Source organism: Miscanthus floridulus, chromosome 8, assembly GCF_019320115.1.
Source record: "Miscanthus floridulus cultivar M001 chromosome 8, ASM1932011v1, whole genome shotgun sequence".
NCBI lineage: Eukaryota > Viridiplantae > Streptophyta > Magnoliopsida > Poales > Poaceae > Miscanthus > Miscanthus floridulus.
In genome coordinates, this window is record NC_089587.1 from 4483211 (window position 1) to 4505513 (window position 22303).

General features: G+C 42.2%; 1 protein-coding gene across 2 annotated transcripts; it reads left to right on the top strand.

The window, feature by feature from the left end:
• The first annotated feature begins 16347 nt into the window (after window positions 1-16347).
• LOC136470936 (uncharacterized) lies at window positions 16348-20662 on the top strand. 2 transcript variants are annotated; one of them, XM_066468662.1, is made up of 10 exons: window positions 16348-16486; window positions 16991-17173; window positions 17696-17881; window positions 17988-18117; window positions 18199-18279; window positions 18686-18867; window positions 19233-19328; window positions 19425-19518; window positions 19923-20087; window positions 20260-20662. In XM_066468662.1, the coding sequence occupies exons 2-10, from the start codon at window positions 17042-17044 to the stop codon at window positions 20361-20363; spliced, it is 1170 nt and encodes a 389-aa protein (XP_066324759.1). In that variant the 5' UTR covers window positions 16348-16486; window positions 16991-17041; the 3' UTR covers window positions 20364-20662. The 2 variants fall into 2 exon arrangements, with proteins under 2 accessions (XP_066324759.1, XP_066324760.1); XM_066468663.1 differs by having other exon boundaries at window positions 19425-19512.
• Window positions 20663-22303: the final 1641 nt, after the last annotated feature.

Here is a 22303-nt window from a genome sequence, read left to right on the forward strand (position 1 = left end):
TACATGCCGGCAGTGATAGAGGTTTTCCAAATTAAAAAAAAATGGTGAGCCCCGGAGGAGGTGACAGGAAATGATGGTGCTCGATCTTTGGTCAAGTGAAGATAACTCTTGATTTGGTGGAAACTTGCATTCACGATCAGGCTTTCGATCACAAAGACCTAAACCCTGCTATCGCAACACCATGTCCCTGCTGGTTATCGATCATGCACTGTCCGGTTTACCTATTCACGAAGGGTATTCCTTGCGTATGAATCAAGCACAAACAAAAAAGAAAGAAAGAAGTCAACTGATTTTTCTAAATAAGATTAAACTCACGAGTTGAGGTTTCACAAAACGATGAACAATAAAATTGTTCTATGATTGATTAATCTAAGCAAAGTCTGAACACTAACTTTTTTTTGAAAGATCATCCAAACTCTAACTTGGGTGATGACTACCAAATATATAGTGTTAAAGGTGGCCATGGACCCCCTTGATGCATAACTAAGTCTGACATGATACATGGCCCAACAACCCAAAATATGATGACGTAACACCTTGACAGATTCTGAACGCCCACTTGTTTTGGTGATAGCTGTTGACTCTGAATTTTTTTTGACATGGTACTAGTGCCATTGGAACACTTATATCCTTAGTTTTTTGTGCATACATAGAACATCAAAAGCAGAATGTGTATGTGACCTAGGCGACGATTTTAGTTTGGGTTGCTCCTATAGTCCACAAGCTAGGCCACACAATTGGGAGCAAGGCGTATTTCCTCTACATGGATAATGAGTGTCGCCTGGAGGTCCACTGGAAGCATGATCATTGTGCTCCATTAGGTGATGACATTGCTTCCATATCATTGTGCTCCATTAGGTGATGACATTGCTTCCATGTTGTTTTCCTCCATTATCTGAAGTGAAACAATTAATGAAGAGATATGCCTTGCTTGTTGTTGACTTCTCTTTTGATCGTATGTATTCTTACTTTGTTTCGTTTAAACTAAACCCATATATAGATATAGATATAGATATAGATATATATATAGTGGCTAGTCATGCATACAGTAGTGAAAGAAGGGTTCCAAGTTTGTTAGACATGTGTAGCAAATGAACAGCCTACTAGCCGGCTCATGCATTCGTTGTTGCAAAAACTTTCCAAAGATCACTATACCCAACGTCCGGAAGAGATATGGTATGAAGAGTCTCTCATATACATAGACATGGAGGAGAAACACAAAGTTTGTTAGTTTTAGGCGCATTTGAGCTTATTGAGGAAAAAGGAACCACTTAGTACATTTTTTTAGCATGAAAGCACTTAGTACATTCTAGTTGGAATTTGGCACCATACACTTGATCTCACTGTGTTCGGCAAAAGTTGGTCCTCGAGAAATGTCAGATGCTTCGTCAGAAAACAATAACACAAAGTGGTGAGAGCAGAGAGGTTTATTTGGACGAGGATCAGCATCTTGACATCTTCAGAGGCGTTCTGTTGGATAAGATCTTATCCAAATAATAACACAATGTTGCTCAGTATCACAGAACAGAGGAACTGAAGAAGGCGCGATACTGAGCAACATTCCATGACATGGCTGGCTGCTGCATGGCAAGCTAGCAACAAGCTGTGTTGGATTTGCCGGCAGTCTGTTGCCGTCGCCTCTAGCAGAGTTTTAATTGGGGGCGTGTTTCTGAAGACGTGGGTGGCATGGAAATTTTCACACTACCATTTGATGAAAATTGCTATTTTTAAGATTAAGGAATATGTAGTATTCCGGCCGCCAACATTCACGAGTGAATGAGTATAGCCGTTTAACAAACACACATAGACGCAGCACTTAGACCACTTCACCATACGGTGCTACAGAAGTTCAAACTAACTATATTCAACGAAAAGACTCAAGCTTCTATTCGATTCCTATTTCTCCATCGTCCAAACTTGTTGAAAATATCCAGCACCATCTTATTATGTGATGGTATAGTTCTCTAGATTTTCAAAAATTACATAATGCTGTTTTCTTCCTTTGAAACCACGAAAGTTGATTTTTTGCCAAGTGAAACGTCAACAAAGGTATATTTTTGTATTTAGTAATACCGAGGGTCATTCGTGTAATCATACCACTAGGTACGTACTATCATAGAAAATGTTAAAAAAATTCACGCGTCTACAGTAATGGAGGACGGCACTGTGATCATATCACTCTCAAAGGCGGCGGCCGGGTCAGGCTAGGGTGGGGGCGTCATGGCTCACAGGTGAGCATGGCCATGGCGGCGGTGGTAGTAGGGTGGGGGAGGGGAAAAAGGAGGCCGTCGTGACCACGCCAGGGTTCTCCGGAGCTCTGCGGCTGCGGGCCGTCGGGTGTGGCCTATTAGCCGCTTTGCGTTTGGAGTCAAATAAGAGGCAGAGAATAACGAATTGAGATCTTAGCTATATTATTATACATGTATATGCCTCTACAAACTACTAATTTTTTTTCCAAACAAATGTTGATTATGTCTAGAAATATCTGGGCACAACAGTGGGTCCTCCCTTGCCCTGAGGAGGGTTGTCCAGTCCTTCCTGGCTTCCAAGATATACCAGTGAAAACAAGGAATGCACGCATGCCCTCAGGAACCAAAATTTGAATGAGGGCAGGTGCCCCCGCTCGGTCCACCCCAGCCTACGACCACGTCGATCCGCGCCTCGTGACCGCCGTGCACCCCTCCGCACGCACGCTGCTCAACGGCTGCATGGACGTGGCCTTCTCTGCGTACGGTGCTAGTCAAGCGAGGAAGGTGCTGAATGACACAATGCATGTTCTCAGGCTCTCAGTGCCAAGAAAGTTGCCTCGTACCATGCCGGCCGCGAGGAAGGAGGTTCGGCTCACCGTTTCCATGCAAGATTTGCGACGCGGCAGCCGCGGGCCAGGCGGTGGAACGAGCTAGGTGCTGTACACCTTCACCACCAGTGTCGTGTGCCGAGAGGTGTCACACAGCTACGGCCGGTTTAATTAAATAACGGCTGATGATTTTTGTGGGCGATAAGCCGGCTGATGTTGTTTTGTTGTGAGAGAAAAATATTGTATCATGACTGATAAGTTCAAGCGAACGGATCCAATGTAACTATATATTTCGTGGAATTCCATGCTGTTGTAATTTGAAGCCACTAATAATAAAATAGGAAGATGATTAGATCTCCTTATATTATTATGCGTACCAAGAACCCGCATAACCTTAATTCCCCATATGCATGTTTAGAAAAAAAAATGTTAATGGACATGGTTATAGGTTTGGGGGCCCATCACTAATTAATAAAGCACGTTCTTCCTAGCTAGGTTGTTTAATTCCAAGTGATTATATATTGATTAAACTTATTATGAATAACTCATAGTGTACAGCCTTTTTTTCTTTTGCACCAAAAAGTAAATAAGTAGGAAATTGAATACTTCAGTTATTGTGCACGTAGAGATACATGGATGCATGCATTATCTTGCGCCTGTCCATTGGCCGGTACCGGCTGCTTGTCGCACTTGCTGGCATGCATGGCCATCTGCAGCAGCGGCTACCTGCATGCATGGTTCAGAAGTGGACTTCCGATCCTGTCATGCATGCATGTTGGCGCTGTCGCTCGACCGGCAGCATTTGAGAGGTCCACGAGAATTCCTGGAACTGCTTCCTTCCAAATGGAAGATCTGTGGAACTGCTCCATATTCGCTGTCAGTGAGCAGTATCCCAGCCTTTTTTTTTTGTTGCGATGCGTGTATGAATACGACGCGAGTGCCTGACATCATCACTTTGAATTGGTGTAGGAGTAGTAGGCATACAGATGTGGAACGGAAATCATTTTGATACACAGACCAAAATTTCAATGGCTAATATTACTAGTGATGGTTGAATTGAAGGTTATTAAATTGATGAGTACTTCCTCCATCCCTGAAATAAGTTGGTACGGTTCTAATGGTTTTGAGAGTTTTCTGAAAGCAGTTCGTTTTATCTGGTCCACCATGAGATTAAACGAGAGTCTGCCCCCGCGGCCTCTTTGTTTCTAGCGCTGTGTACAAAAATCACAAAAAATGCAGTCCACGCAACAAAAACACGCGAGCGAAGGAGTGAACCTGTGACCGTTCTCCTAAAGCGTCTCCAATGTATAGATATATACGGGGGTTGGTTCTGTATACATCATAGGATCGATTAGACGTCACGTGTTACCTTGCTTGCAGTGTTCGATGGTTCTTAAATGTGAGTCTCACGCATAAAAACACACACGATCTTTATACCTTCGCGTAACTCTTGTCCACACAGAAACATGTTGCTGTTTATATCAGTCACATAGATATAGTTGTTTATTGTTCGCGAGTCGGTTCTCTGGATAGGAGCTGGTGCTCTGTCGAACCATGCTCACAGTGTACAGATCCCGGTTCCATACCAGCATTAATTGTATAGGAACGTCTACGACACGCCCACTGGGGACGCCCTAGGAACGTGCCTCGGTAACCGGTTGGACAGAGAGGGATATTCATCGAATGGACGCCCAACAGGCTATTTATTAATAAGTGCAAACAGGGGAAGATAGAATATAATTAATTACTTCTTGGTATCTTAAATCATGTCCAAAATAAACTTATTTCTGAGATGGAGGGAGTAGACGTTTCTAATTATTGTGAGAATTTCTATGATTTATATTTTTATAGGGTGTTTAGTAGGAACTAATTCGTTGGGGACTCTAATTATTATTCATAGTAAGATTTCCAATATTATATCTTTGAACCTAGATAAATTACGTTCTCCGACAACAAAAACCCTACACGCAAGACAGCCGACTGGACGAAGTTCTTCCGCGACCTGCTTGATGAGACGTCCGCGCTCATAGGCTTCAACCTCGACGACTACTTCCCGTAGGTGGCTTGGCATATTTAGGAAATCCATGCGCACCAAATTGGGCAAATTGATGAAGAGGTGGGGATGACCTGGTCGATAGGATCACCGCCCTCTTGAGTGATCATCTCTTTCACTCCCCTCCCTTCCTGCTAGTTTTGTTTTGCTTTGCTTTGTACTCCTTTTTGTGCCATTAGGGGCATAGGCCCCTCCTGTTCCCTAAAAAAAGAACAAAGCGGGCAACATGGTGCAGCAGGCGGAGGAGGAGCCTGAAGACCTCATTGGGGCTCTCTTCGCTCACCAGCAAGAGTATAACCTCTCCAGAGACGACATGAGGGCTCTGGTCATTGCAAGAAACAAAATCTTTACCTCACTACGTGCTTACAATTCTAGTTTCTCCATTTTTCCCCAAAAAGTAACATGCATAGTTTAGTTTTCATCGTCATAAAAGTAATACTATAATAGTATGTGTGTATGTTTCCATGTCTCAATCTCATTGCATTTAATTTCCTTGTCCATCATCCATACAATGCACAATTCAATAAACAGTACCATGAATCGTGCATGCATGCAGGACATATTCTTTGGTGGAACGGACACCTGCTACATAGTCTTGGAGTTTGCCATGTGGAGCTGCTGAGAAACCAGCGCCATGTCAACACTACGAGCGGAGTTGAGTGGCGTCCAAGATGGGCAAGCTATTGTGACTGAAGGTGACCTCACCGAACTTCCCTATCTCAGGGTGGTCATGAAGGAGACCCTACGGCTTCATCCGCCTGTGCCCCTCCTCGCACCGCATTTCTCCATGAACGAGGTTCACGTTGACTGTTACAAGATCGCTGCTCAGGTAGCCATCGTCGTCAATGCTAAAGTGCAAAACAATGATCATGATCTGCATGCACTTTGAAGAGGAGTTGCAAAGACAGGGTTCCAAAGTTTTTTGACGTGTTGGGAGGGCTGGGGGGGGGGGCATGGGCCCCTACGGGCCACCCATGGTTCCACCACCGGGGGTGAGTACCTTTGCATGATCAATGATAGACATGACCATAGCTACTACTGGAGCCATACCAGGACCTCCTAGAAGATGACGAGGATGAGGCTGAATGAAGCGCATCGTCATGCATCACAACCATCCTAAATGTTCGGTGCTCCCCTCACTTAAGACGAAGAAAGGAGGACGTTCAATATTTTTGATGAATGTGCAGTTTGAGGGAAAGGGCTGGTGTCTTTGATTTATTCAGTCGGCATACAATGTTTTGTGTAGAGAAAGTTATCTTGATGAGAGAGAGGGCTTTGGCTGGTGGAGACTGGATACCAACATATACATATCAGGGGCGAAGCTATAGCTTGCCGTCAGGGTCTGCCAACCCCAATAAATTTCTGAAACTTTAATGGAACATTACTATATACAGTGCTGATTAGTTTCTAATAGCCACACCATCTTTAGAGAAGACACCGATGGTTATCTAGCCTAGATTCGCCCCTGATACATATGGAGGTGTCAGCTCTGGTGCTAGCCTGATTGCGAGCAACTTTGGAAAGATTTTTGCTGTGCTGTGTAATAGGGTTACGGGGCTCTAGTCCCCTACTGGCTACCGTCATTGTGTTCATTTTTCTTTCTTTCTTTTTGGATTGGAAGGGCGATGAAAATTACTTGGGGATAAAAATCGTAGCATCATGTCCATGGAGCCTCCATATTTCTGGTTCCAAATATTGAGGTTGCACGAGGTTCCAAATATTCTTGGGTTGTATCTGGGCCGGGCCTGTCAAACCCAGACCATGCCCATCTAGCCATCTCAATCTGCGGGTTGGTCACTAAGAACGGAAGTAATGAAAGAAGGGCTCCTTGCTTGTTAGACACACGTGGCAAATGAACAACCTATCGGGTGGCTCATCTCATGCATATGTTGTTGCAGAGGCTTTCGAAAAAGATCTATGTGTCGTTGCTTTAGTGAATTCCATCATGCCTCTCCATCTTACTTGCGGCTCATCCTATACTCTTGTGGTTGGGAAATGATTTCTTCTATCTCACCATCAACTTCTATGGGCGAAGCATTTGTGGCTTTTTCATGGCCTAGCAACATTTTGTCACAGTTAACGCTAGTCAATTCAGTGCTTGGTTGTCTTCTCATTTCTCGATCAGGATGGGTTTAACATATGCTATTTTTGGTGTACAACATGTTGTCTAGTTGTTTTTATGTTTTTTTTTTGACTAGTTATGACTTTACATAGATATAATAATTTTAAGTTTTCTTCTCCTATATCAATACAAACAGAGCATGTATTGGATTGGGCCACCGCCCTGCCAATTTTAATTTTGTTGGTCAGAATATAGAATTCAGCTTAGAGTGTTTCATGTAGTGTAAGTAGTCGTTTCGTGTTCTAGATCCCCTTATCGACCACCATAGTTTTGCGATTTTGTTGTTTTTTCAGCTTTATGCTTGTTTTGCAATTTAGTTTCTTTCATTATGAAATCGTAACTTATAAGTAATGAAACCTTAACTTGTAAGTAAATGATTTCCTTAGCTACATACCAAAACTAACCTGCATTTTTTGAAACTTTGTACCCGAAGTAAGTAAGGGTTCTTTTGGCTAAATTACCAATCATGGATGGTTTGCAGGCTAAATGGTAAAACTGCTATTTTGTTTGTTTGCAAGGATTCTTGCTAGACATGAACTGTTGAAAGTGTTGTTGCACTTGGTCAAATTGGTGTGTGCATTAGCAAGAAAGTGGGATCTGCTCCTTCTTCCCATCTCCATGTTTCTGATTCTTCTTTTTTCCTAGTGAAATTTCGTCAAACCCAAGGCTCTCTAGGACTATTTTGGTTCACAGCGTGGGAGAACTGTGCGGCCCATGCTGCACTCTCAGGGGATCCAATTTCGCACACTGTCACGGCTAGGCTAGAGTCTGAACCAAACAAGAGTACAAGACCAGACTGTCCAAGCATCCCACGAAAGATTCGCTACTACAAGAATAACTTTAAAGACATCTCTTCCCCCCCCCCCCCCCCCCCCCCCGCCCCCCCCAGAGATGGCTCAATAAAAAATCTATCTAAAAATTGGTTGAAATCCACTTATAGAGACGGTCGGTGTTTCTAGTCTTCTCTAAGAATACTCTCTACTTTTTAGAGATGATTGGAAATCCCAACTGCCTCTAGAAATAGAGCCATTTTACATTTGTCTAGAAATTGATTTGTAGAGACGGTTGACAATGTGTCCCACCTGTAAAAATAGATATAACGTTAAAAAATTCATAACCTTTTCAAATCAAATCGGATGAAAACAAACTTTATATCAAACTTGTATAGATCAAAGACATATACAACTTTGTAGTTGATAACATTTTCATTTGAAATCATTTATGGTCAAGTTCTCATATTTTGAATTTTTTTTTGAAAAATTCAAATGACCTCAGATGGAGAGATGACCTAAACAAAAATTATAGTACTCGATGGTATCTAAAACTTCGTAGTTCAAAATTTTTGCATCTGAAATCATTATGGGCTCAAGTTTTTATTACAAGATTCTCAAAAGTAAATACAAAATTAAATGAAAGTATCATTCATTTTGTATAAGTGACTTTGGGGTAAAGTTGTAAGGATCAGGGGGTGGATAAGTTGCCGCCGGGGTCAGCATATACACATAACTCTATTAACCCGTGCATAGTAATAGATATTTAATATCGTTGACATTATAACAGAAAGTAAGAATTAATATCGAGATGAAGTTAGGAATAACAGGATGTGGTAAAATAAGCTCTTTATAACAGATTTCGCTAATATCTGAAAAAACGGGAACAATTAATTCACCTACATATAGCCTATGAAATATTGAAATAGACAATATTATTTAATTTTTGAACAAAAGCAAAGAAGTATATTTTTCTTACCGCAGCAAAACAGTTTGCAATATCCTTCTGAATGTCTGGAGCCACAAGTTCAGCATTCCTCATAATAACCTTTTTTTTTATTGCTGGATCATGTGGAAGCTCATCAAAATTTACCTCACGCTGTGAGATTCAGGGAGAAGGATGAGTCCTATAAGGCATTGTTTGGGTGCAGTCAAATACACATCAATCCACATGTGTTGGGGTGGATTGGAGTGGAATTTGAACTAAATTCCACCCCAACACATGTGGATTGAGGTGAATCCGACAACATCCAAACAAGACCTAATTGGTGTTTGTTGCATTTGCATCTCCTCGTGAAGTGCTTGATCAAGATTCTCAGTGCCATCTCTTCTTAAAGTGCCTCCATCAGGATTGTCTTTATCATTTGCTGGGGTCAATATCCTTTTCAGAAATCATTCCATTTTGCTTTCATTTCCTACAAAATTATTGAACAAAATTAAACACAAAAGTATATATTTCATGCACACAGGTAGTGACACTATAGGAACAACAATCACTAATAATTTCCTTACATGACATTTTGCTAGAACGAGGAACGTTGAAGAACACACTTTGTTGGCTGTTGCAACGTAAGCAAAATTCCTTTGTTTGCTTCCTTCAATCCCTGCTGAAAAAAATAAAATAAAAATCTAAGCATCTCAAATTAGGCAGGAGACCGGGATGCGTCTAGTTGCAGACACTAAACAGGGAGACACTGGATTTGGGCTCCGAATTACCTCGTACTGGTGATTGCGGTACAAGTTGGAGCAGGAGCAGAGAGCCGTTGTCGAATCGTTCTGGATGTGCGGCAGCCGGCGGAGGGAGCCCGACGTGGCGACGTATGCACTTGTCACTTCTGGCTGTTCGGGGCTCTTGCAGCAGGTTTTAGTAGCTGGACGGACGTGGGCTTCCAACTTGCCGGCCTGCTGGTTGATTACGAGGGACTGTCGGGGCCGTATTTCCTTTTTACTTTTTGCCGGGGTCATAGCTGGTCACGACTCACGACTCTCTCGTCGACGAGTTCCTCTGCTTCTTTATGCAGCGGTGGTTCGTTGTGCGGCTCATCCGGCCGGTTGCCGACGACGAAGACGGCCGGGAGATCCTTGCAAGGACTTGAATGTATTTTTTGTTTTTCTCAAGGGTGTCGTTGCAAGGAGAACAGTGTAATACTCTATCATATGTGAGATAAAACCCGGCTCCTCTCAAAGAAGAAGAAGAAGAAGAAGAAGAAGAAGCTGGACACGACTCACGAGCGGCAAGGTACACAAGAGGCCGCCCAACAAAAGTCGTCGGGGTCATCTCACCCCTACGAATTAGCGTAGGTTCACCCTGTGGCCTTATCCTTCAACCTTCACGCCGACTACTCTGGCCCATCGTCGGAAGGGAACGGAGATGGATAACAGTTGTAGAGTAGCACACAAGTAGTGTGATTTTTCAGCGAGTTAACCCCTAATTTTTGTTTTTAATTGTTCCCATAGAGAGTTTATATAGTAGATATTAATTGTATTAGAGAGAGTTTATAGTAGATAAACTATATTTGGTTTATTTCATTATGAAACCTTAACTCATCAGTAAATGGTTTTGATTTTTGCTAGCAGATACCAAAATTTGCCGTGCATTATTTGTGGGCTAAATGTCAAATCTGATGCTAATCTCTTCTGAAACACTAACTCACACAGGGGTTCTTTTGGCTAAATACCAAAACTGTCTTGGGCGGTTCCGGGCCAAATGTCGAAACTGCAATTTTGTTTCTTAGCGATACCTTAACCCTTAAGCAAGGATTCTAAGACCTAAACTTTTTCCTGTGATGAAATAACTCAAATGTGCGTGTCACCATTACAACACTAAACACACTTCAACTCCATTGAGCCCATCCGAAGGGAGAACTCGAATTGTCCACATTTTCATCACATTCAGAATTGGTATCCAACAATATGCCATACATAGTTTGAGTACATCACAAATGTTTTATAACAAAGTGATTACAACATCAGTTTAAAATAGTGGATATTTAAGTATCTTTGAACACATTGAAAGCTCACAAAAAGAAGAAAATTTGTATAATAGTGATCAAACCAGATATACTTTTTCTTTATTATTAATAGTTTCCTGTTGATATATTGGAGGAATCCTACATGCCACAATGTGCCTGGGAGGGCGATAGAGCTACAAAAGCAAGTGGACAGCAAGTGGATGTTTGCATTACTAGAGAAAGTCACACCTAGTTTTCAAACACTGCGGATGTGGATGTGACACTAGCGATACCTAGATTTTGAGAACATGTGTGGCTGGTTCACATAAGTGGTCAAAGGTGTACCTAGCTACTTTGAACTAGTTAGGTTTAGTCCTTAACTCCTTATTGATGCGATGCCCATCTTCTAGATAGATCCTCGGATGGCGTGCTACGATCGTGCCTTTTCATGGTACTCTTGTGTATCACCCTGAAGATTTTGTCTGTTCTTCCATTTTTCTCTCTAGACAAGCTTTATATATGGTTTCAAATCAGAATTTGACATAACTTCTCGTCATTACTCATGAATGGGTGGTATAAGTTAAGCCATAACATGTACAATCGCTGGAGCACTGGAACCAGCAAAAATACACATCCATCAGTCCGATCACCGGATATGCAAAACTCTTGTCCTGTGTCGCCCTCCCTGTTGCTGCGGTGTGTATGTCGGCTACGGTCTGGTTCCCTGTTGCCGAGAACGAGTCGCCGGAGCGACGGAACAGCAGGTCCAACACGGTAGGGAGCATGAACAGCATCTTGAAGCCGGCCGCGGCGGGGTGGACGCCGATCTGGATGATGTGGTGCTGAGAACTTCCCGTCATGAACGGCATGGTCAGGCGACGCGGCGAGTAGAACGGGCCTTCGTCGGTGGAGGTCCGGCAAGAAGGGTGTGCACCAGTAGCCGTTGAACAGAAAGCTGTTTTGATAGATCCGAATTCAGACCAAAATATTGAGATTTGTCAAAGTTGACATGAACAGTGCCAGAATTTGTTTAAGGAGGCAGTGAAATTGCTACTTACGCATCGCAATTGTGTAAGAGGACTGGAGGAGCGTTGACCTTCATAATTTGAGAGGCAATTATCAGGAAAAAAATAATTGAAGCAACACGACAGCTGAAAATGCTCGATCAAGTTAAGCTGGCACTCAAGATATTGAATGCATGCCGTATAATGCCTCGTCAGGAAACAGCACAGATGGCTATAGCAAAGAGATTTATTTTTTGGACAAGGATCAGCATCTCCAGGGACATATATTGTTTCATAAGGTCATGCACAGAACCAGAGGATCGGCTGCGTGAGCCTCAAAAGACCCCTTGTTTAGATTCTAAGTTTTTTCGCTCTCTCTCCATCACATCAAATCTTTAGACACATGTATAGAGTATTAAATGTAGATAAAAAAATAACTAATTACACAGTTTGATTGTAAATTACGAGACGAATCTTTTAAGCCTAGTTAGACCATAATTAAACAATAATTATCAAATACAAACGAAAGTGCTACAATGCCAAATATTGATTCTCAACCATCATCTAAACAAGGCCCAGGTATGGAATTATGTGGGATCGGAGCTGTCAGAATCATTGGATATGGTAGTAGAAAAAGCCTGGCTGTGTCGTAGCCCGGGGAGTGATTGGGAGTCCTGGTGGACAACTGAAATGTATGACAGATGCCCTCAAGACCTGGAGCTGGGACTGGGAGAAGTTTGGTCATGTCACAAAGCAACAAAGCAATTAGTATAGAAATCTTGAGAAACCAGAACGAAGTACCGCAAAGCGACGGAGGTTCCCTGCTTGGTTATTAATAACTTTTCTTCCTATAAGCATGATGCATGATATCCATGACAACCTCGATGGATCCGTCATGTTTTGTTCGGACACATCAAGAACTGATGATATTCTTTTCTCAGCACAGTGAGATCAAAAGTATAGATATGGTGCCAAACAATAACTACTAAATGTACTAAATAGTTGCTACTCCCTCTGTTCTAAATTATAAGATACTATATAAGTTTTTCTATATACATTACTTTTACTATGGATTGATCTAGACATAGTGCATTTATAAGTACATAGCAAAAGCTATGTATCTAAAAATGTCGAAACGCTTTATAATTGGAACTGAGGGAGTACTTCTCTTGCGCAACAAGCTGAAATATGCTTGAAACTGGAAACTTGTTTCTCACTGACTCCCTCCGTGTCTATGTAAAACATAAACGAGAGATTCTTCATGCCAAAGTGAACAGGATATTTTGCTTCTAGGCTGCAAATTTTCATTTGCCCTGCATGTCCAAGCTATGAATAATAAGATATATATATAGAGAGAGAGAGAGCGGATCCCTTCTTTCATTAGGAAAGAGCATCAATGTGTGATGACTGGGTACTGGATGTAGCTTCGTGCTCGATGCCTGCTGCCCGTCCATGGATGCAGCATTGTGCTCCGCGCCTGCTGCCACGTCCATGGATACAGCTTTATGCTCCGCACCTGCTTTGCTTCCTACACGCACGCGGGGACCGCTGCGCCTGAGTGGACCACCTTCGCCTACGCCCCCTTGCCGCGCCTGCTCATGAAACACTTGCAACATAAAGTGTTTGCTGCAACATACGTCCGAAATAGATGAAACATTTACAACTTACGCTTGCAATATATGTGTGTGGGCACTGCAACATATGTAACGTCCAGACAAAACACTTGCAACATACATTTAAAACAGTTAAAACAGTCCAAACATACACTTGCAACATACGGATAGCCAGTGCAACATATGCAACATCGATATAAAACACTTGCAATATACGTTTGAAACATCTGAAACATACACTTGCAACATACGTGTATAGTCATTGCAACACATGCAACACCAGATCTACTTTTGCAACATTCAGATGAAACATATGCAACATACATCTGAAACACATGAAACATACGATTGCAACATCTGCTCATCTACTTGCTGCCCCCTAATGGACGCTCGTTGACGCGGAGCTTGACGCTGGCACGGAGCTCGATGCCACGGCACGGAGGTCGGACCTCGACTGTGCGTAGCGCGAGTCCGGGCGGGAGACGCAAGGTGCAGCGCGAGGCGCAAGGCATAAGTGGCGCGTGGCGCGCAAGGCCCGGGCGATGCGAGGCGAGAGCAGCCCGCGGCGTAAGGCACGAGGCACGAGGCCGCAGGCGCACGTGGCGCGGGTGCAGGTGGGTCCGTCCCGTCCGGCCGGATGGATGCTCGGTAGACAGCCGCAAAGCAAAAGGGGCTAGCGCAATCCTCTCCTCTTTAGTTATTAGATACATTAATGTTCAACTTGGTAGGATGGCTCTGTTCGATTCTCTTATAATCCGTCTCTTTTCAGCTGAAACATTATTTTTCTCTCACAACAAATCAGCCGGAACAATGTTTCGGCTTGTTTTTTCAGCGAAGCGAACGGGACCGATGTCGTTGTGCACAAAGACGTCATACCAACATTTTGATCTTACCAGCAAACAGGAGTAAACCTGATCATGGGTCACACGACCTGACCCACCGGTGCAACAGGTCAGGTTCAGGTCATAATTTTTGATCCATGACCCGATTGATAAAAAATGACCCAACACATAAATCTGAAAAAAAACGAGAAACAATTCAGACGTTGTGTCGAGTTTGGACCAAAGATTTTGACGCAGACATTTTTTCTGGCCCGACCAGACCTGGCGTTTCATCAGGTCTAAATAGGCGTGATTAAGGATACTAGAGATGCAAGTTGTAATCTTCTAGAACCATTGGACTAGATCCAGTATGATCATTTCGCTATGATCAAGCATGCGACACTAACGAGCTGGACATTTCTTCTAAACTCAAAACAGAGCTCTTTGTTCCTTACTAACATCATATTGATGAATTGAATATTAAGCTCTCAGCATGATAGGTAGGTTATTTCTAAGATTTAAATCAGTGACCTCAATGCACAAAGCTTGTGATTATATAAGTTTCTGTTAACTTCACATTTACAAATCTTGTCTTATTTTTTTTGACATTCAAATGATTTCAAATGAAAAGGACGTTAATAGCAAAGTTGTAGATATCGTCAAGACCTACAACTTTGATATTGATTTTGTTTCTATTTGAAGTTGTTTAAAATGTTCAAGAACTTATATTACATAATTAGACATATAAACCATCCCAAATTATAACGTTGGAGTAGTGTGTAAGCGAGCTGCAATAAAATGAATGCTCGGAAGCATGCAAGAGTATTAGGCCCCGTTTGGCCGGGCTCCCGCGGGCTCCGGTTCCTGCACTGTAGCAGGGTGTCGGCTGCCCAGCGGCCGACAAGTGCCTGCCGGAGCCGGAGCCGCGGAGCCAGAAAAACGAGCTTCTCCGGCTCTGGTTGTGTCAGTGAGAGAGGAAAGGAGAGGAGAGAAAAACGGCTCCGGTGAACATTAACCGGGTGTCGGCTCCTGGGCGGCCGATAGGCCGGAGCCGGAGCCGCCGGAGCCCTGCCAAAGAGGCCCATGATAGATCAATTAGTGAACCAGAAATTGCGGTAGCTATGTGTGTCAGCATGGCACTGTATTCACCCTTGGAGGCTCGTCATCTTCACATGACTGTATCGACTGCTGAGTCCCTAGACTATCAACTCTCATAATGGTAAACCCTTCTCTCGTTTTCTGCTTCATGTTCACGACGTCCTGAAATAGGAGGGCAAACAATATAGTCTGACTTAGTTTGGTTGCACAGGAGGTGGTGGCATTGCTATCTTGTTGTTTGTCTCCAATATCTTATTGATTTGAGTTCCCTCCTTGATCCTCAAGATCCTCTCTCTGCTTATCCAAACAAAAAACCTTCAAGATATATAGAGATTGTTAGATGCTAAAACTAGGAGCTCACATGCATGAGCATGAATGAACGCATGACTTACCCACACGATTCTCATTCTAGTTAGTAGTCGCTCGAACTTACAACTTTAGAAAACATGACCAATAAAACTTGATTAACTAAGGGTATTTTGTGTGTATATAAGAGCCAATATAGATCATGGAGATTGAACAGTGCTTACCATGCTTTTTTTATACAAAAAAAATAAAAGGCAACGATCATGTGTTAAGAAAAGATGTGAACTTGTGAAGCATTTGACAATTTGTCATAACGCTATCAAAATATTACATGTTTATGAGAATTTTATTTCAGCATGACAAAAAAATGTTTCAGCATCAAGAGATTAACATTCCAACATCACCATAAAACAAAAATCCTACATATTTAGATAAAAATGCTTATGATATATTCACATAATAAAACAGCAATATGTAAAAATGAATCAGAGCACAAGTTTAAAAGAAGCCAATAACAAATTTTACCCTAGGTTAGTGATAGAAAGGGGGAAAATCTTCCCTAGTGGTTCTGAAAAAATAAAGATAATTATTAGTGACAAGTTATGAAAATAAAAACAGTTGGAAGCAAAATAAAAATAGAAAAAAAAGGAAACAAGGCCATGGCAAAATAATAAAGGGAAAGAAGAAAAAGGAAACAGAGAGAAAAAAAAGAGCTAGTTTCATGGGCCGCTTTCTGCCCATAGTCTTGCGCGCGTGCACCTGAGGAGAGAAATAGAAATCGGCCCAGTAGAGCGCGCGGAGAAGCAAGGCCCGGAAGAATTGCTCTCGTGCGTTCACATTTCTTCTCCCCTTCACCTCGCGTGCGCGGCAACTAGGGCGACCGCCGCCGCCGCCGCCATACGCCCAGCTGCCCAGGTGCCCTTAGCCGGCGACGAGAACTCTCCACACCAGGTATGCCCGCCCCTTCTATTTTCTTCCTGCTGTGCGAAACTGAGCACTCGAACCTTAACTTGATGTACTTGGCTATTTGTGTTCGGATTTGAACTAATCACAAGTGTATACATATATTACGTATACTAGGTTCGATTTATTATATCGGGTGTACATGTGTTATGTTGGGTCCTCCCCTGGTTGGGGATGAAGAAGAAGCTTGAACTAACTGCAAGCTGCAGTTCGGCACTGCCCGAATGCCCTTTATAATTTGATAAATTTGAGACTCTTGTTACTCCTATGTAATACTAGAGCTTAAGTAGACTGCTATTTGCACTTTTATTCATTTATTAAAAAAAATACGAAGACGTAATTGCTTCTTGGGTTCTTTTTTTGGCAACAATGCCATAATTTCAGTGTATCTGTATCAGGCTATCAGCTCAGTACCAACACATGTATCCGTATCTGTGCTGTGCAAGCGCAAACATTCACTTACTATAGTCTGCCTTCTTCCATTGGGAACAGGACATAACAGCGGTAGAAGAGTGAACAAAGAAGCATCGAGAGGAAGACAATATGCCAAAGAAGGGGACTAAATCTAAGAAGAAGGAGGTGGACGATGTGCCCAATCAACAAGAAAATAAGCTTCCAGACTACCTGGAGCTCCAGCGCACACGCGTTGTCTGCAATGATGATGCCCCCATTCATGTACACACATTTATATGCCACTCTTCTTTAATGGCTTTTCATTTGTTGATCATGATCACCTTCATCACTTTAGCTTTGCACATGTTTCCTTGTGAAATTGTCTGTTTGGTCTGTTTGATATATTGTCTTGCATACAAACTTAATTTCACATATATGCACAGATATTTTTGCATTATGCGTCTAATTGACTACATCACAGAATACAGTAAGTGTTTTTATTTTTTCACCATTAATTTTGTGTGCTATTTTTCTTCAGATAAAGGATTGAACATGTTACTCTTTACCTGATCTTTTTTTCGCTATCTTGTTAAGTGCACTGTTGAATTTACTGCTATTCATACAAATTCTCTGAAAATAACCATTTTGGTTCTTGCTGATTTTTAACTGATTTTTTTTTTGTGTATTTTTGGAAATAGTTTATATTTTTTTGAAAGAACTTTCTCTTTGTTGATATTGAATTTCATTCAGTTCTATTATTGGCCCCATATATTACATTTTATGTTTCTCTTGTATGTTTAAAAGACTCAAGGTTACCAACACTCGGGTACATTTGCTGCTATGGGAGTTGATAATAGCGTGTCAGTGGAGAAGTTTTGCAAGAACTTCAAAATCGAAATAAATCGTCTCACTGAAGATGATATGGAGTTTGATATGATTGGTATTGATGCATCAATAGCTAATGCTTTCCGGAGAATCCTTATCGCAGAGGTATTTGCATGTTTTATGAGATAACTGAAATCTATCTATTTTAGCACTTCATATGTATTAGAGTTCTGGATCAATAAGTTAATTTAAACTTCCTCTGAACTAGTAGGTTCCTACTATGGCAATTGAGAAAGTCTTCATGGTTGACAACACCTCAGTTATAGCAGATGAGGTTCTTTCACATAGACTAGGACTTATTCCACTTGATGCAGATCCAAGACTCTTTGATTATATCTCAGGTAAGTACCTTCAATTGCTCTAGCTTCACCTTAATATATTTAACACAAGAGCCATCTTATTGTTCCTTTTTCTTTTCACAGAAAACGATGTCCCAAATGAAAGGAATACTATTGTTTATAAACTGCATGTTTCATGTCCAAAGGGTTCTCAACGAATTACAGGTATACCTTATCTTCCTGCAATGTCTGCTGATTACAGATTCCTGTCATCTTTCAAAATGAAATGCCATGCCCCATGTGGCAATGTTACCTTATTGGAAGAATATATCATTGCTCAAATTGTAAAGCACATTTAAGCCCATGTGGACTTATGTGACATCTATTAAACGATTTACTTTTGTATGTGTACTGTGGTGACAAGTTAAAGTTTCCATTTGTAGTTTCCTTGTCGATGGATTTTACTTACCTCAAGTTGGCATCTTATGCACTTTGTCATTATATATTGCTATGAAGTAAAAAAAAATTATATCTGTGATAGTTGAACTTTATGATCCTTTGCCTCCTTATATCTCTTTTCTTGTCAGCATAAACCAGATTTCCTCGTTGACTGCTTGGTTGTCTGTGACAGTGAAATCAAGTGAACTAGAGTGGTTACCAGAAGGTAGCCAATTAAGCATGTCAGCCCCTGCACACTCTGGGGACAAACAGAAGACTTTCACTTCCTTCAGTCAAAGCCAAAAGGAGATCTTAGAAAAGCCACTTGGTGTGAAGTTTAAAGATATTACTATTGCCAGGCTTGGGCCAGGACAGGTAGCTGTGTGACTTGTTTTCTTGGCACCATTATGAAATGAATAGGTTTACCTACATCTTCTACACTTCTTGATTCAATATTTTGGTTAAGACACTTCGTTGCGTGATTGAGTCCATGTGGTAAAAATGGAACTTTAGTCTAGTGGAAATTACAGTTTTAATTTGTGCAGGAAATAGCTTTTCCTTAACTGATACCATAGAAATAAACTATGTTGGTGCTTGGAATTCATTCTGTGACTTTTTATGCATGCCAGATTTAAATTTTGTAAAGATAATTTGTCTATTATACCAGTTCTTTTTCCTCGAACGGTCTATTATTTCCATTAGGGTAATTGTACATTGTAATTTAATCTGTTCTTTTATAGGCTATTGAACTCGAGGCACATGCTGTTAAGGGAGTTGGGAAAGTTCATGCCAAATGGTCTCCAGTTGCGACGGCCTGGTACAGAATGCTCCCTGAGGTAAAATTGTTTCACTACCACATTTTACCACAAGATGGTGCATAAACTGTATCCGTTGCTTGTGTCCTGATGCTATATTGCTATATTATCAATTAGGTTGTTATTCTTGAAGAAATTAAAGGTGCTCAAGCAGAGGAGCTAGTGAAGAAATGCCCAGTTAGCGTTTTTGACATCGAAGACCTGGGTAATGGTAATTTCTCTTTCCCTTTCTTTTTTAAGAGGCTGAGCTTGAGGTAACAAGGGAATCAGAAACTCAGTATTTAGCTGTAGTGGTAATCAGCAAGATGCTATACATTGATTGCTGAAGCAAGTTGATTGTTTGAAGCATTTGAAACTCTTTAATGGTATCAACCACTGTTCTAGTAGAAGTTTATGATGATTACTAATTGCAAGTTTGAACAACAAAGAATTATAAGAAATGTAGTATCCCAGGTTTTTATAAGTTCTCATTTGGAAACAGTATTAGAACATGGTTGATGCTTAAGGGCTAGGGATCAAAAGCAACTTACGAAGCACTGACCTGGATGTCCATTGCATAAACTTTTTGGGTTTTATTAGCCATCCACATTAACCCTTACGTTTTTGTATACACAGGTGGAAAGAGGGCAGTTGTTGCAAAGCCAAGGGCATGCACACTCTGTAGAGAATGTATCAGGCCTGAAGAGTCGGAAGAGTCCACCGAGGGCGCGTCCGAAGCCCAGGAGTCGTCTGTGCCCTGGAAGCAAATCGAGCTACGGCGTGTTAGAGACCACTTCATATGTAAGTAGTCAAGAACTCGATCATCTTATACCTCAAGTAAAATGTCTTCAGTATCGCGTCTCCATAGTTGGACAACTGTATCACAGAACAGAAGTTTTGTCCGATACGATAGCGCTGTACTTCCACTGCAACATTCTAATCCTCCGTGTTGGCTATTGTGTTTCCTCGCTAGTCACCATTGAGTCCACCGGAAGTCTGCGCCCGGAGGTGCTGTTCACAGAAGCCGTGAAGATTTTGGAAGAGAAGTGCGAGAGGGTCATATCTGAGCTATCCTGAGAGGCTGACACTGCAATTATGGAGTAGAGTAAACCAGCTCAGCCTGGCATATCTGGTATTTTGCTGAAGACTAGTGTGCCGTCAAACATTTTTGTGGTGGGTGTTTGGGTCAGGAAATGAGAGCCAGACTAGTACCACTGTTGTGCTATAGAATAGCCTGTGTAACACACTGTGATGTTAGATTAAACTGTGGCAGGTGAATCAACAGGCAACACGAGATACTGGATATGGATCCAAATGGCAGTTGTGCCACAGGCAGATATCGGCGTGTTAGTGCACACCCATTGTGTTTTTGCATCGAGAAGATATGTGACTCGGTCCAGGTTTGCCTGGCGTGTTAGTGCATTGTGTTTTTGCGTCGAGAAGATAGGTAACTCGGCCCAGGTTTTCCCAGGTTAACTCTGGAAGAGGTATGCGAATTCAGTTTTCACTTGCTATGGTGGCTTGGTGCCTCGAGGGCCATCTCTTTAGTGAATTACAAACACTGCCTATCTAGCTGACAAGCAGGCCTTCTCCAGAGCATGCGTGTCGAGGCATCTTCCACCTTTCTCTCCTCCCCGCCCCCTGTTTTCCTTGCCCTGCATTTCTGCTTACCCTAATTCCAATATGCAACCTTGTCAACGACTCACCCTCGCTGCTGACTCCATCCAGTCCAACCGGTTATCCACTTGTCCTCTCCATCCAAGTCCAACCGGTTGTCCACTTGTTCTCGATTGCTCACTTGGCGACGCTCCTACCGCTCACTTGCCGTCTTCAACCCACCACCATCGTCGGCCTGGTTGCCAGTGTCGGCCCCCCTCCCCTTCTAAGCTCTCTAGCAATGGAGCCCCCACCCACCGCCCGTCTCCTATCCTTCCCGCCTCTGGTTTTATTTTACACCAAATGGCACTTAGCAGCAAATGGATATATAAACTCTTTTACGACAAATGGCACTTAGCACCAAATTCTTTGACACTTAGCAACAAAAATATTCATCACAAATATTTAGGTAGTGTGTCGCACAACACCGTCTTTCTTGCTGTCTCGTCATCTTTACCATCTCATATGTGGTACGAAATGTCGAAGAAGAGTTACACTACACAATCGCTTACCATCTTCATTAACATTCTTAAGGGCTACGGGATCAATTTATGTTTCATGCTCATAGTATCCTAGACCGTGAGTACCGACTTGACTCGATTTGGTGGCATAGGAGGTTATCGCATCATTACCTTATTGTTTGCCTCCAATATCCGACTCATCTAGTCCTCCTTGATTGATATGATCTCTCTATCTAGTTTCTCCCCTTTACTTATCCAAACTTGATTGATATGATGCCTCTATATAGTTTGCCCTCTCCTCTACTTATCTAAACAAAAGGAGATAGGTAGATGGCAACTTTAGGTGGCTCATGCATGACTAACCTATTGGGGGCTCATGCATCAGCATGAATGAATGCATGACTTACCCACGCGACTTGCATTATAATTATTAGTCGTCACTCGGGCTTGAAACTTTAAAATAGATTAGCACCAAAACTTAATTTGTTAATTAAGTTTTTTCAAAATATTTTGGGCCGGTAGCTGCGTCCTGCAATCACAGGACGGGCTGGACTGTTATTCATGTGCAGCATCGGTTCATGCCCCGCACCAGAGCTGCCACTGCAACTGCCCATCTCTATTTCCTCAAAAAAAAAAGGCAACTCTATTCAGTGACGAACAAACAATGCACATCGAATGGAATGGGCCATCTCTTCAGTGACAATACTCAGAGAGCGTGACCGTGGCCGCCGGTATCGAGTTCACCTTGGTGCCCTCAAAACCTAGAAGCCAATGGTCAACTTTCGCTGGTTGGTTTCTGGGCTGATAAGCCTGCCTGGTGCTGGTTTGTTGTGAGAGAAAAATACTGTACCATAAGCGAACAGGCTGGGTATTGAGTTCACTTTAGAGTCCTCCAAGACC